The sequence below is a fragment of the Mugil cephalus genome, chromosome 12 (assembly GCF_022458985.1).
Source record: "Mugil cephalus isolate CIBA_MC_2020 chromosome 12, CIBA_Mcephalus_1.1, whole genome shotgun sequence".
In the NCBI taxonomy this organism is placed as follows: Eukaryota; Metazoa; Chordata; class Actinopteri; order Mugiliformes; family Mugilidae; genus Mugil; species Mugil cephalus.
Genome location: NC_061781.1, coordinates 9,956,698 through 9,972,897, shown reverse-complemented (window position 1 = coordinate 9,972,897; position 16,200 = coordinate 9,956,698). Strand labels below are relative to the sequence as shown.

At 40.6% G+C, this 16,200-nt stretch overlaps 1 protein-coding gene across 1 annotated transcript in view; it reads left to right on the top strand.

The window, feature by feature from the left end:
- Positions 1–16,200, top strand: part of epha6 (eph receptor A6) — a 164,431-nt gene that overhangs the window by 139,412 nt on the left and 8,819 nt on the right. Inside the window, exons 9-12 of the mRNA XM_047601591.1 lie at positions 6,217–6,287; positions 8,705–8,830; positions 9,391–9,576; positions 15,997–16,058. Of these exons, the coding sequence (XP_047457547.1) occupies positions 6,217–6,287; positions 8,705–8,830; positions 9,391–9,576; positions 15,997–16,058 (445 nt within the window). The remainder of the gene's footprint in view (positions 1–6,216; positions 6,288–8,704; positions 8,831–9,390; positions 9,577–15,996; positions 16,059–16,200) is intronic.

Sequence of the window (16,200 nt, the reverse complement as noted above, 5' to 3'; positions counted from 1 at the left end):
ACACGTAGTTTTGTACTCTGTCATAATTTTGAGTGAAATTTGGATCTCAGAAAATAATTACACCTCTATCTACAGTAAATGTCTTTCTGTTTTCTGTTCTCTCTTGTTTGATTTTTGTCTTTTCCTGTTTTCTTTCTGTTGTTCTCAGCCCTGGTATGTTTGCCGTCTTTGTGCTCTCGTGGGTCGCTTTTGGATACTGACTTTTGCCTTCCCATTGCTTTAATAGTTTGCAATCTTAGCTCTGTGTTGACCTTTCCAGCCCTTAATACTCACAATGTCTGGGTAAGCTTGATAAAACTGCTTTTCTTAAGCACTGAATGTTTGATTGGAAGCATTGTGCTGCAGAAGCATCCCATGTGAATGTCATTCTCAGGGTTTTATCAGAACTTTGCTGGGTGTGTGTTGGCCGTAAAGCCAAACACATGAGCTAAAAGACGGTGAAAAGTTTATAGAGCTGTCAAGCTGGTAAATACTTTCAGTGGCCAGTTACACAAAGTCAGTGTCCTCTGTATAGTTTTGGACCAACTTTAGTGCAGAGTACAGGGGTTTATTGTTGTTACAAATGATGTCTGTCTTGAGCCCCATTCCACTGGGGCTATAGGAAGGCAAACTGAACTTCAGGTGTAAGTGCTGCATAGAGAAGACATCAGGGCTCAGTGCAGCTCACTTGAAAGGGGAAGTGGATCAGGATGTTCCAAGAAAGTTTGCTCAGTAGGCTGACACGTTAACTCAATTAGGCCTTTTTTTACTCTTATCCAAGTTTATTAGGTATCTTTACTTGGGTGCTGTTGGTGAAGCAGTGGTTAGTGGTTCGAGAAGCAGCATCAGGACTGTGAGGTCACTGATTTGATCCCCTCTATGTCTCCAGTCAAGGTGCTCTGAGCAAGCACCTACAGTAAAATCCCCTGAACCTTTTATGGCTGCTCACTGCTTCGGTGTGCGAACAAATTCCTTGTATGTTCACTTACATTAATCAGGCATAACATTATGACCACCTTCGTAATATTGTGTACGTCTCCTCGTCCTGGTTGTGAGTTATCGGAGAATGGACATGGGCCTTCTGAGTGTGTCCTCCAATGACTGGTAACAGGATGTTGTTAGTGGGGTCTTCAGGTCCTATGGGTTGAGGGGAGGGGCCTCTGTAGATCAGGCTTGTCCCAGTGCATCCCACAGATACTCAATACCTTGTGCTGTTTTTCATGTTGTTTTTTTTTAGTTATTCCTAAACCATTTTTGTGTTGTATATCATGCTACATCCTGCTGGGGATGGCTGCTGCCATCAAGGAATGTCATTGCTATGTGATGGGAGGTGTCTGGCCTGGTCGAGGTGGGTGGTACATGTCTAAGTAACATCCATGTAAATGCCAGGTGCTAAAGTTTCGCAGCAGAACACTGAATTGTCACAAAATGATCAATGTTGTTTATTTCTCCTCTCAGTGGTTTTAATGTTGTGGAGGACTGAAGAATATCCATGACAAATAAAGCTTATCTGATCTTTTACTCACCTAATACTTATGGTTGTGACTACTGTATGTATAATTAATGTGTCTTTTTATTACTTGTGTATATTATCTTAGTTCAACATTTCTCTTCTGTTTTTTTTTTTGTTTTGTATTTTTTGCTCTATTGTATTTTTTTGTGTAATGATGATTGCAGAGTGGTAAACAAACTTCAAGCACGACAAACTTACGAGCTAGAACTGGAATCAACTCTTCATTATTACTATAACACAGGAAGCAATGTTTAACAGAAACATTTGATGTTAGTCATATTTATATTAAAGCCCCAGAGCACCAAACCTCTGTCCCTCAGCTCCACCAGCTTCATCTCCAGGAGGGAGACGTTGTCTCCCAAATGGACCACAGTGGTGTGGAGGCACAGGGCTTAGGGAGAGGCAGCCCTGTCTGCAGAAGTGACAGCGAGAAGACTGAAGTGACAATGTGATTGTGAGAGTGCTGTGTTTCTGTCTCTGCTGGGGGTTTGGGTCAAGCCTCTGGACTCTGCTCTTCTATGTTGCTGCCACTCATCCAACGGATAAATCTGGCGATTCTCTATATATTTTGTATATTGTCAACAAATCCTGTGGGAAAACCAACAATGACGTTATCCCACTAACAACCTGATTTAAAGCTGTCAGGCAGGACTTTAAAATCTAAGCAGTTCTGATTAAGCTAATCATTGTCAGGTAAATTTCTCTATGCAGTATTGTGCAGTGTACCATAGTTTTAAATCTGTTGACTGTCTCAACATTCACTGGTAACGATGCGTTTTATATCAACCGACAACGATTGGTTTGCCAGAACTAACGACAGGAGCGTCCCTCTTCATTTCCTACTTCACTGTGATGCCACAGTTAACTGGAGGCAAAACAGAGGGAAGCTGGAGGCTAACATTGTCACTTTCAACCATGCAAATGTCGTCTTGCTGTATTTTTGGTGCCAAAACCAAAAAAATTAAAAACACTAACTTTTAACACTAACTAACACTAACTAAGTTTTATCACATACCAGCCACTGCCAGTCATAGATAACTTTGGTTTGGCTTTGGCGATTAAAAGAAAGGATTGGAGTGAAACAATCAACTTTGAGCACACTTCTTCTTATCAGGTCAGATTAATGTGTAATGCATCATCATTTTCAGGCTGGAAAACATTATGGATTAGAATAAATCGCGACGTTAAGTTAATTCTTATTTAGGGGGTTCTTGTTACATGTTAATGCTAATGCTAACCACTAGCTAGCACAATGTTAGTTGTATGTTTTATGTGTGTCCAAGCAGAAGTTGCATTTACTTTACATCAACTTTACACTCCACAGTGGTTCCACTTACTTATAACAGGTAATATATTTGTTGGAGAGGCTTCACTTGATAAAGACAGACCAGACTTCTTTCCCTCTGTGTCCTCCTTTAGTCAAAATGTCCATCCAGTGAGTGAGAGTATAGGGGTCGGTGAATATAGTCCCATCATTCAGAGTCAACCTTTTAAAATAACACTCATGGTCTTGGAGAGTGAGTGTATCAGTATATTTTATTAGTATATTCATTCATTCATATTCATCTGCAACGATATTTGTATAATTACTCCACAAGACGGAGGCAGATGTTCCACACTGTAGCTTTAACTTATTCCAGATGTGGTAGAGGCTTTGTAGTTGCTAAAAACACATTGCTCAGCCACTTTGTTTGACTTGCATGGATGGATAGATAGAAGGACACTTTATTGATCCTCTGAGAAATTCAGTTCACCTCCATTACAAAACATATTGATAAAATTGGCACTTAAAGTTGCTTTCAGGCATGTTTATTACCGAAATGTGAAATTTAAAGAAGTGAGTACTTTTCTAACTCTGCTTAGGTGCTGTGTGACTGTAACAATCAGGTGATAAAATTAAATATTCCATCTAATAAATGATGAAATATGAGAAAATTTATTGGGGGATCCACTTGTGGGACTGTGCGTCCCTCATGCACTTGGTCATTAATTAAACCCTCTCCTGCAATACAGGATTTAAAATTCAAAAGTGATCTAGCCTCTGAGAGAACTCAAAGCGCCTTTCATACTATATATTATTATTTTCCATCTCATTGCTCTTCTCCAGCAGTGTCGCCTCTACCTCTCACACAGCAGGAAGTAAATACCTCATTAGTAGAACTTCCATGATTAAATGAAGCCATTACACAGCATTTAGGTGACAGTTGCTGAATCACTTCAGTCCCTTTTTTGAACATCAGGCTGGATCCTTTATCTAATGTGTAAGTTTAACTGATCAAGGTTTCCTTCTAATCATGCCTGCATCTTAGATATGCCGATTTGATTTATGTACTCATAAATGAAGCAGGGAATGTTAAAGGGTTTACTGGGGATAGGAGCAGGAGAACACAAAACATCTGTTTTGTTTTTTTTTTTGTTTTTTTGATGAAGTCATACTTAAGTTACTTCTTAAGTTACGTTCTGGAGGGCTGTCAGATAAGTTTGTCGCTGTTGTTGTTTTGGCGTAGTTATGACGGACAGTACCTATTTCAGTTCCAACAATAACAATTAAATAATAAATGAAATTTTGTGATCACTTCTTATCTTCTTTTTAACGTCCGGTCAGACGCTACAGTATTATATGTATATATTATAACATTATTTCTCAGGGAAGCTCTTAGTGTTAGCATCTTTTATTTAGCTACATTTATCATAACCGAAATGACCTAAAACTAACTAATTGAAACTGGGGCTAGTCCACTTTTCCAAATCCATACTAGTTCGTATGGATCATTGCTGAGGACAATTGTCCTTAATTTGGTCTGATAATCCATATTTTTCACTGTATTTACTGATACATTTCACTGTGTTTTTGCCACTCGGGGAGTGTGGCTTGGGCGGCAGTGACATCAATGCATAACCCTACAACGTTCTAACGTTACCATGACAGTTGATTGATTTTAAATTCATACAAATGACAGATCGCAGGTCTAGATTCTAATTTAATCGCCACTTTAATGGCGGTAATTTTTCCCATGACTCAGTGCTTTAACGAGTTAGACAAAGAATGATCCTAATGCAGCTTGTTTTGTATCAGTAGAATTAAAGACGTGTGTGCCTCAAGAGAAGGAAATAGCTGCCGCAGCCCACAAGCGTCGTAAAAGTGCTTGAGAGAGTCATCACACGTGGTTTAATCTGCAGTGACAAGTTTATGTATTTCAATGTTGTTTTACTACCACACAGTTATACAAAAGATGCAGTTTCAGTTCAAGGGTTTAATATTAGCTGCAATTTCCCCACTGTGAGACAAATAAAGGTTTTCTATTCTTTTCTATTCTATTTTCTTTACTCCACTATGGCAAGATTATTAGTGTCAACCAAGCCTGAACATTACAACCTAATGTCTTCATTTGTCGCTGTTTATTGTGTTACAAGTATCTGACGTACTTACTAAACTGACAATTTATTTGTGTTTCAGGTGTGAGTCAGATATCTGTCTATACACAGCGACACTTTGACATGACTGAGAGTCAGACAGGGCACTTTGTGCCTTCCTCATTTTTGATTCCATCCCAGCATCTATTTGGATAAAGACTTCTGTGGTCTTTTGCAGATGCTTTCGTCTAATCCCTCAGCTTTTCAGACTTTCTTGGCAGCAGCTTTTTATCTGTCATTGGCTTTCTCTCAGTCTCTCAGTGCCCAGATAAACTTTGCCACAAACACACTCTTTCACACGGAGGAAGACGAGAGTGCTTTTACACAGTTATATATACAGTATTTGGGACAAAAAAAAAAAAAAAAACGTTGAGAAAAAATGTCATCCTTTCTGCAAGACTTGCTCCTATAATATATGAGAATTCATGTCTATTTCCCGTTCACCAACGTGCCTCTTTTCTTTCGCTTTCTCAAGGATTTTGAATGCGTTAGAATAGTTCTGCATTTTGCAAAGCTGCAGAACCACAAAACCTCCAGCATCTTTATAAGCAGATTAGCCATGCAAACGTATGAAAAGACACGCTGCACAAAGACAAGCAGCTGATAGTTATCATGGCGAAGCTTTTCTTTTCACCTCTTGCCTGGAATTACACACACACACACACACACACATTTACACACACAGGTGCACAAGTAGAACATTATGGTTTCTCTATTTAATCTGTCTTTATTCGAGGAACACGCAGAAACCTTTATGGCTTGTGTTATTACTGCATCAAGCAGTTTACAGAGACGCTTAAATTTGAATAACTGAGTGCTGGTTGTGCTAAGGAGGACGTGTAATTCGGGATGATTTGGAAGGAGTGTAAAAAAGGTGTAATACCACTGTTGGTGTCCCCTAGAGGCTTCACTACTGTTTAGGGCAGGACGACGCAAACTCTGAAAGAAGAAGTAAGCATTTTTGCTCTTTCAAATGAAAAGTAATTGTGCTGCACTTACACTGCACTTTATCATGTCGCAAACCGTTTACCGTTTGTGGTGTTATCCCAGTGTATCACTTCTGTGGTTTCCCGCTCAGGGTCAGGCAGGTCGCGTCTCTAAGCACTACTGGCTAATCTGGAAGTAAAGGGATGTGTTATGTGTCATTGTCCAGTGGCTGCTGCTGCTGAATCATCGGGTCTGTGTCAGGTCTTTGGTGTTAAGGTCCACCGTTACCCACTGTGTGACAGTCTTGATTAGGAAAAAAATTCTTATTGCGCGTTAATAAAGTAAGCTTTAACCATGTCTTTCGATCTGTGTGTGTTTCCCAGGTGTCAGTGGTACTTTAAGGCCAAGATGACCTCGGAGGAGAAAAGAAGGATGAATTATCAGAATGGACACGGTAAATGGACTCGCACGCCTTCTTGTTTTGTTTTTGTTTTTTTGACATCCGGTCAGTTAAAATTTTAGGAAATGAGGAACATTTCATAACATTCAACCGCTGTGTTTTGTTTTCTGTGGTGTGTCTTCACCAATGAGCAGGGAGACTCTTAAGCGTCACCTGTTGGAAGCTGGCAGGCTTAGGCTTGCCACCTGTTCGGCTCTTTGTATTCAGCATGCACGGTGCACTATATGGATCATTTCCCATGTGTCCCCGTTTCTATGCATATTGAGTTTTGTACTGAGATGACAAAGGGACCAAGAGATTTTCAAAATGCAAAAACATGTGACTTGATATTGTCTCCTTGCGCCATTTCTCTTTAATTAAAAAAAAAAAAAAGTTTGCTAAATTTGGTTTGCTGCATCCCTGAGCTGTCTGCCTCTGCACTTCTCTGACTTGTTTGCCGCCTTTTTGTCTTTAGCACCCAACTTTTCATTCCTTACATGACAAATACAAACTGGAACGAGAGCTGCGAGATGAGGAATAAAAGAAAAATGTCTGAAAGCAAGCAGAAGGATGGCGACGGGGGCTACGTGAGGGACAAATTGCAAGAGGAGAAACCAGAAGCGGGGAGAAAATGAGAGTAGGGCAGCTGGGTTAAAATGTGGAGGGAAGGGGGAGAGGACAAAGAGAAATGAGGAATGTTTTAAGGGGACAGTTGGACTGGTGCCAAAGACACAGAAACCAATAGAAGAAGGTGAGAGAACAAATATATATCAAATTAGTTTTTCAAGGTGTGGAAGATTAAAACACACACCTTGCAAGCAAATGTTCACTCCTCAAGCCTTTCGAAACCATCTATCTCCTGTGTCGCTGCCCAGCGCTGTGTGTGTTTGTGCGCGTGATACTGAGCAGAAGCTCTGAAAGGAGGGCAGGATCCTTGGGGTGTTGCTGGTGTTGGTTCATACATCAGAGACAATTGATTGTTGTTGGGGTTTTTTTTGTTTTTTTCCCTTCGTGATACTGTATCGACCCCCTAGGGAGAAACACAGGCTTTGTGTAGGCCTCCTCCAATGAGGAGTCCGGGACGGTGCCAAAAGCAGCAGCTACTGTCCTCAATTGACCCACCTGTTTGAATAAAGGTTAAATAAATAAATAAATGAATAAATAAATAAATAAGAACAGCCTGTTAGAAGATTCACTGACTTGCCCAAGGACACTTCGGCAGAGGCGACGCGGCCGCGATAAATGGTGGATAAGGGCTTGCCCCGGATAAAAGATTTGCTCAGCACTCTTCCCTTTTCAGCAAAGGACCTGTCCTCTGCTAGAGAGAAGATATCAGACAGCTCATAGTCAATGGTAGAGTGGAAATATGTCTAAAACCATTTGCCTCTTGAGTGATCACAACGGTTTAATGTAATTGCAATATCTTATGATCCACTGTTAATGCAAAATTGAAAAGACAGTGTAAAAATGGCTTATCCACATTCATCTAAGCTGCATGCAGCGTTTGAATGTTTGATCTCGGGGTTTTGATCAGTGTGGTAAAATCTGGATGTTTCAACAAGTTTTTACACCGTGCAGGCATAACATTATGACCGCCCTCCTAACGCCGTGTAGGTCTCCAGCTGTGAGCCTTTGGATCCTATGAGTTGAGTGAAGGGGCCTCTGTGGATCAAACTTGTTCCAGTGCATCCCACAGATACTTGATCAGTTTGAGATCTAGTGAACTTGGAGGCCAGGTCAACACCTTGTGCCGTTCTTCATGTTTATTGAGTTACTCCTAAACTGTTTGCATGTGGCTTTTACATTTTAACTGTAGTTTTTAATATATGTCAAGAATATCATTGTTATAACTATACTAAAAGAAATATATGTCAGTGTTTTATGTTCAGGGAATGATGTAGTCTGAAACTTCTATCAAAATATAAATAAAACATAAATAAAATTAATATTTTTCCATTTTAAAGATAAGAAACACTTTTAAGCATTTGCATATTGTGACATATAAAAACAAATAAATCTTTGCATTTTTATTAAAAAAACTTTTTGCATTATATTAAAATGATAAAAGTTTAATGTTTACTTACCATTTTTTTAAAGGAATTCTTGAATATAAATATCAAAACTTGTCCAGTTTTCCATAACCTGAGCTCAAAGAAGGAGCCAGGTTTCTTACATGTGTAACGGCAACAAATATCTGTAATTATTAAAGTAATTCATTTTCACAATTAAACTAATTAAACAATCGAATGGATTTTATGTTTTTGCACTCGTTTGCTGCCATATAGCAACACCATTTAACAGCTGCTTGAATATAGTTTTCTGCGTAGTTTCACTTACTTTTATGTTGACTTGAGTCTATTAAAAAAAAGAGGTTTAGCTCGGTTAACGTGGTAAAGTAATAAAGCTGAATCTCTCGCACTGTGTGTCCTCAGTTCCATTTCCCGGAATAAAGACGTATGTGGATCCTGACACATATGAAGATCCCACACAGGCCGTCCACGAATTCACCAAGGAGATCGACCCATCCAGGATCCGCATCGAGAGGGTGATCGGAGCCGGTATGAGGATGCCCACGCGGACCCACGTGCACTTTTATACACTGTAGATGATCTCACGTATATAATTGCAGTGAACCCTCTTTTCTCCATTGTATAAAGTGAAACGGATGCCTTTTTCCATTTCCGACTCACTGCAACTGTCATTTTCTCGGCACACACAAACTTTCACAGGTTTAGAGAACAAAAGAAAGCGTAAGAATAGATTCAAGGTTTTTCTATTTCTTTCTTTTTTTTTTTTTTTTTTTTTTTTACAAGGTGAAAAGGAGAAGTTCTACTAATAGGAGAAAAGGTGTTAATACTAGTTTTTAAGATGGGAATTGCAACACTGCCACCAGGTGGTACACGGTGCTACCAGCTGGTTGTGTGGATTTTGTTAATAGACCCCACAGTGTTGGATTACTGGTGTGGGGCCCTGCTTCTCTTCAACAAAACTTATAATAAAAATAATTCCTTTTCGGTGTGAAGGCTTCAAAGTGTAAGGACTTCAGTTAAGCAAGCAGTGGTCATGGTTTACGTCTCTGGACTGGTGGAAACATCATCCGTGTTTGTGTGTTTTCCAGGTGAATTCGGTGAGGTCTGCAGCGGTCGACTCAGAACGCCAGGGAAGAAGGAGATTGCTGTGGCGATAAAGACGCTGAAAGGAGGCTATGTGGAGCGTCAGAGGAGGGACTTCCTACGCGAGGCGTCCATCATGGGCCAGTTTGACCACCCCAACATCATAAGGCTGGAAGGCGTAGTCACAAAAAGTAAGAGGGATTGTAGAAAATGTGGCCCAAGTGACTTCATTTGGAGATGCATATCCAAAGCTAAATTTATGACCAGGGAGACCAGCGTGGGCAATTGTGTATTTAGTGGTGCACTTTAGCACATGCTGGTTACATGTCTGAAATGTGTGATAGTCATTTATGGAGCTGATAACAGCCTCTAAGCTACTGATATCACTGATGCCTCATTTTTTTGAATACACTGATCTGGCATAACATTATGACTGTACCACCCGCCCAATAGCAATGCAACTCCTTGCTGGCAGCAGAAGCCATCCCCAGAAGGATATAGCCTGACCCACACATACACACACACACAAACAGTTTAGGAACAACTCACAAAAAACATGAAGAACAGCACAAGGCGTTGGCCTGGCCTCCAAATTCACTAGATCCCAAACTGATCAAGTATCTGTGGGATGTACTGGAACAAGTCAGAGGCCCAACCCCTCAACGTATGGGAACCAAAGGCCAACACTAATGACATGTCCATTCTCTGATGAGTCAGAATGAGTCTGATGAGACCTACATAATATTTGGAAGGTGGTCATGATGTTGCACACAAACAAACAATATCTATCTGTCTGTCTATCTAATTTTCATTTTGGAGCATGTGTTTTTTTTAGTGCCAGACTGTTAGCGTACCTAATGTACTGGCAAGTGTGCACACATGCCAGTCAACAGGCTCTTAAACATGTGCAAATATCGCCATGCTGACCTTTTAGTCTCAGAAGGTGGTTGGAGGAATGAACGAGGGTGGCTGTGTTTGCACGGTCGAGCGAGTCCGCCACCGATGGAAAACTGGAAGGAAAACAGAAATCCTGCTGCATGTAAACGAGAATACTAGTGGAATATTCATTTTTACTAAGCATGTAAACAACTTAGCAGGGATGTTGTGTTCTTTTGAAATGAGGGCAAAAACATGAATATTTTGTGCCTTTTTTAAATTTTTCTTTTTTTTTTTTATCAAAACCTCCCAGCAATTTTGTCGTCTGGCCAGTAACTGAACGCAGCACTCACATTAAGTACTTTGCTTAAAAGCAAAATGACGTATTACAAAATCATTTGAAGCTCAAACCTCTTTACGCATTATGCTGTTTATTAAAAATATAGTTTTGGATTTTTTCTTTTTTTTTTTGTAGTTTAGAAGAAGTAGTTACCATGTAAAGTGACTTTACTCTTTATACGATTGTTTCGTGTTTGTGCGTTACCCTACATAGCCAAACTGAGAGGATGTTTTTTCTTCCTGCGCATCCAGAAATGGTGTTAATATTGTGTGCAGTTGTGCGGCATACGTGCAAGTTCAAATTTTCAGCCTTGTGCGCAGGAATATGCTTTATTCAGAAAAAAAACCTTGTGTGTGTATTTATGTGTGTGCGCGTGTGGACTTGTTAACGAGCTCTGTTTTACGGGACTCACCCAGTGCAACATATGGTTGTTTTTACAGGGCGTGTATAAACCCAGACATCGCTGTGAATATAAATGTGTCCTCCGAAGACTCCTTCCTGAATGCAGATAGAGGACACTCCTCAGCTCTGACCCTTCTCTGAGAGACTCGTGCGATAAGGCCTTTTAAAGGCCAGTGCTGCCATTATTGCATTAAAGCACCTGATTACTAATGTTCAGCACTGATAGATTTAACTAGTTTTTATGGTCTTCCGTCCCCGAAGCCACCGGGCGAATAAATCCTCCCACGCGACTTTGCAATGATTTCTCTGGTAAGACTTCTGATGGTGAAGGAATAAAAACATTTGAGTTGCTGAGAAAGACTTTTCATTGCATCATAGGTCAACAACTCTGGCTGGCCGCACTGAATGGGCGTTCAGAGTGCTGTTATCTCTGAATAGCAGCTTTTTTAAAGCTATAGATATCGGTCTTCGGGGCCAATATTGCATCTGGTCTGTTTGTAGACACACATTTTTAGGTTCAAAAACTGTATAAAATGAAATAAAATTGTTAAATTCCTAAGTCATATCCAGGTATACACTCACCGCCACTTTATTAGGTACACCACGCAGCAATATTCCTCAGAGATTCTGGTCCATATTGACATGATAGCATTGCGCAGTCGCTGCAGATTTGTCGGCTGCACATCTATGATGTGAGTCCCCCGTTCCACCACATCCCAGAGGAGCTCTATTGGATTGAGATCCGGTGACAGTGGAGGCCACTGGAGTACAGTGAACTCATTGTCATGTTCAAGAAACCAGTTTGAGATGATATGAGCTTTGTGACATGGTGCATTATCCTGCTGGAAGTAGCCGTCAGAAGATGGTACACTGTGGTCATAAAGGGATTGACATGGTCAGCAACAATACTCAGGTAGGCTGTGGCATTTTAACCATGCTCAGTTTGTACTAAGGGGCCCAAAGTGTGACAAGAAAATATCCCCCACACCATTACACCACCTCCTGAACCGTTGATACAAGGCAGGATGGATCCACGCTTCCATTTTGTTTACACCAAATTCTGGCCCTGCCATCCGAACGTCACAGCTGAAATCAAGACTTCCAATCTGTTTTAATATGTGGTCTTCTGCTGCTGTAGCCCATCTTCTTCAAGGTTGGACGTGTTGTGCCTTCAGAGATGGTATTCTACATTCCTTGGTTGTAACCAGCAGTTATTTGAGTTACTGTTGCCTTTCTATCATCTCCAACCAGTCTGCCCATTCTCCTCTGACCTCTCACATCAACAAGGCATTTTCGTCCACACAACTGCTGCTCACTGGATATTTTCTCTTTTTCGTATCATTCTCTGTAAACTCTAGAGATGATTGTGCTTTAAAATCACAGTAGATCAGCAGGTTCTGAAATACTCAGATGAGCTTGTGTGGCACCAACAACCAAACCACGTTCAAAGTCGCTTAAATCCCCTTTCTTCCCCATTCTGATTCTCGGTTTGAACTTCAACAAGTTCTCTTGATCATCTCTACATGCCTGAATGCATTGAATTGCAGCCATGCGATTGGCTGATTAGCTATTTGTGTTAACAAGCAATTGAACAGGTGTACCTAATAAAGTGGCAAGTGAGTGTATATATTTAAAAATAAATAAAAATTAAAAATAGAAATGTCAAATTCCCACCAAAAAGTGCCAGATATTGTAGTGTATCGTGATGTTCTTCTTCATCTGCACCCATAAGAAAAGAAGTTAGCAGAACATTTCCCACGACTGGATATCCAAGGGGTGCATACGCACGCACAGCAGATCGCACGATCGAAAGCATTGCAGTGGGACATCAGACGGTGCGCAGGGAGAAATTCATTCTGACTATCCTTGTTCTAGCTGCCTGCCTGTTTGCCTTTCGTCACTCACTCCATCTTTTACTCTCTCCATCTGCTGTTGATCTTCGGAGACTAATTACGGAGAGTATTGTGCTGTGACTGACTGCTTTACCTGCTCTGAAGTAACAGGTGACACATTAGATTCTGGTAAACAGGTGCGTTTGTTTTTGCTCGGGCGCTGCGCTGCGTAGCTATATATTGTTTCCAGACCTTGCTAATTAGCTCCGGAAAGCCAAGCTTGATCAAGTAATTTCCTGTCTGTCCCTGCTGGATTTAGTTTAAGGAGTGAGTATCAACAAACTTAAGGGTACAGTGATGGGATTCTGTGAATTTAAAAGAAAACATAATTTACCTGTTTGCTCCGAGTTAAGTTTTGTAAAGTGAAAACACAAAAAACAGGCTCTGCTCATCTATCCATATAACCACAGTGTCTTCTTATTTCTTGTGACAGGATGGTATTTGATTTTAAATGTAAACATCCTCATCCACCACATTTAATTAAGTCCCTTCCAATGAATGTAATCACATGCTGTGCAAACAGAGTGAAGGAGGATGCGTTTTTGTTGAAGTGTTTTAACCTGCGGCTGTTTTGAACCTAAATGGAGCCGCGCGGCAGCGGCTGCGTCATTGCCAATCCACTGGAACAGTGAGATGTTGCTGTTCAAGTGACCATGGCTTGTGCCATCTGCTTTTTATAATTATGTTGTGGTTTGGACAGTTCCAGATGCTTCCTATTGAAAAGTTTCCGAAAGTGTCTTTGAGAGCTGCGTTTTAATGAAGGTGGTTCGCAAATTAACACACCACGCATTTGCCAAGGTTACCCTTCAGTTCTTATTCCCTGTTTTCCGTGTTATTGTGTGTGGTTTGTGGTTGGGCCCTTGCGGCTTGTGAGCCACTTCCCAACACGATAGTCATCCAACACAACATAACAGGATGATGGCATAAGCCTCTCTGATTTGAATCCGTCTGATTAAATATTTCAGGCTAACTGTTTCCATGGGGTGTGACTTAATATGGTTTGTGTGCATAAATCATAACAGCTATTTGTCTTCAGCAGGTAGTGTAACTCATTAGCATGTGTTCTCATTATTTCTCATTTTCCTGCCATCTAATTGTTGGATTGTGATCAGTTTTCTGCATTTACATCCCAATAGAGAGCATGTGCAAAATCACAGTAATCAGATTAAATAATTTGCATTAACAGGTTTCAATAACTGCATCTCTGCAACAGATTGGCTTTTCATTTGGTTAGCTTTTCATGGAGTGTATTTGATTTTGTTTGCGTCTTTAAACTATTTGTAACCAGAATATTAAGCTCCATGCATGTACCTTCTTGAAATGCGGGAGTCATCCCCATTGTCTACATTAATATTATTTCTTCAACGCTTCATCTGATAAGAGATTAAATTTTGACTGTTTGCATGGATGCAAAATGAAAATGATCCGGTAACATTTATGTGTTCATGTGCAGTAAAAAACATCCATCAGAAAAGACAGATATTTTTGACACGTGCAAAGTTGTCAGATCTGCTGGAAATATAACAGAAGAAGAAGAAAGCTACTTTTTATGTTCAGAAGAATCTACTCGCCCACCAAACAGAGAGAAACAGTTCTATCAAGCACCTGCAATATTATCTAATATTTTCCTAATGAGTCCCTTCTGATCAGACTGGTGTCTCCTGAATGAGACATTTTTGTTATTGACCTGTTAGTGAATATATTAGTGCAAGTATGTTATAGCTGCACAATCTGTACTTTAAATTTAAAATCTGAAAATTTAAATGAAATGCCTCAACTCTGAAACTGTAGTCATTGCATCCTTTAATCTTTTTACAAATCTCAGTTTCCACACAGAAATATTCCATCTGCCATCGTGTCCTTTTTTTTTTTTTTCCTAGTCTTATTTGAATTGCAAGTGGGACATCGTAACACTTTTATTTCCCTTCCCAGATGTTCAGGACGGTTTCCAGATCATCAGCAAAACAGTCCTGGACGGCTGCCTTCTAGCTCTAAACCAGTCAATCAGTATCATTGTGGGGATATTCTCTGTGGGGAAACAATAGCATTTGGAAAGGGAAACTGGACTCGCTCTTGTTTCTAACTAATGCCTCATGTCATACATACCGTGGAGTGAATGCTGCTCAGGTTCCCATTTGGCAGGTTGGACACGGCGGGTTTATGAATTGGGCATCTTGACTTGATGCATCAATCAACTGGTGATGGTGTGAGTGTTTTCCTGAGCACTCTTTCTCTCCCCCGTCAATACAAACGTAGCCTGCTTTCTCCCCCTCTTGGACCTCCTGAGCCCAGACAGATTTGACAGTGTAATTTTTTCAGTCGGTGTTTACCAGAGACTAATGTGTCACCCACATGACTTCATATATTATCCTGTGGTTCATTAGTGGTTCCTTTGATGAATTACATATACTGAGTATCTCTGCTTTCATTAGAAAATCAAGAATCAAGGAGGTTTGACTAATGTATGCAGAATGTCTCCTACTTCAGTCAAATTTCATTCCTCAAGTCGATGCAGATGCTATGGCAACAGCACAGACTTTTTCGCAGGCTCTGCATAAACCCTAACGCCATAACTGACATGCAACTCCCCAGAACTGTAGCCACGCAAGGCAGACCACAAGAGCTGTGATTGGGCCACTTGGTACTAAAGTGTTCCCACTTTAGTATTTCCGCCTGCTTTGCCATCTCTGCAATTTTCAAATTGGGTCAATGCAGATGGAACACATCTTTGAAAGGTTAACTGAGGAGGTTCGGATATACAAACATTAGTATGACTTGTTTCCGGTGAAAGTCTCGGCAAAGTAGAAACAAAATTTAACCCGACTGGCAAAAAAAATTATGCATGCAAACCTGGGACCCTTTGCTTCCAATCTCTAGTCCTGTAACCATTGCCCTGAAGTACCTGTGGTTCCAGTGTGGTTCCAACCCAGGACTTTCTGTGTGTAAAGCGCACGTGATAACCACTACACTACAGAATCAAATGTACTCCAGTACTGCCACTTTTCTTCCAAGCCGCAATGTACAATGGTCTTGAAAGCGAAAGAAATCTGAAAAGCCAAGGACTCTTCTGAAGGAGTGTGTGCCGTTTTGTGTGTTTGCAGGCAGGCCTGTGATGATCGTGGTGGAGTACATGGAAAATGGCTCGCTGGACTCATTTCTGAGGGTGAGTGTTGATCAGAGAACTCGTTTGTAACAGATTGTGACCTCAGATGGTCTGAAACCCACTGCTATAAATGTAGCCGAGCACCCTTCCATGCCTCTGTACTTACATCATTATTATCCATCATGCAGGCAGACATCAACAT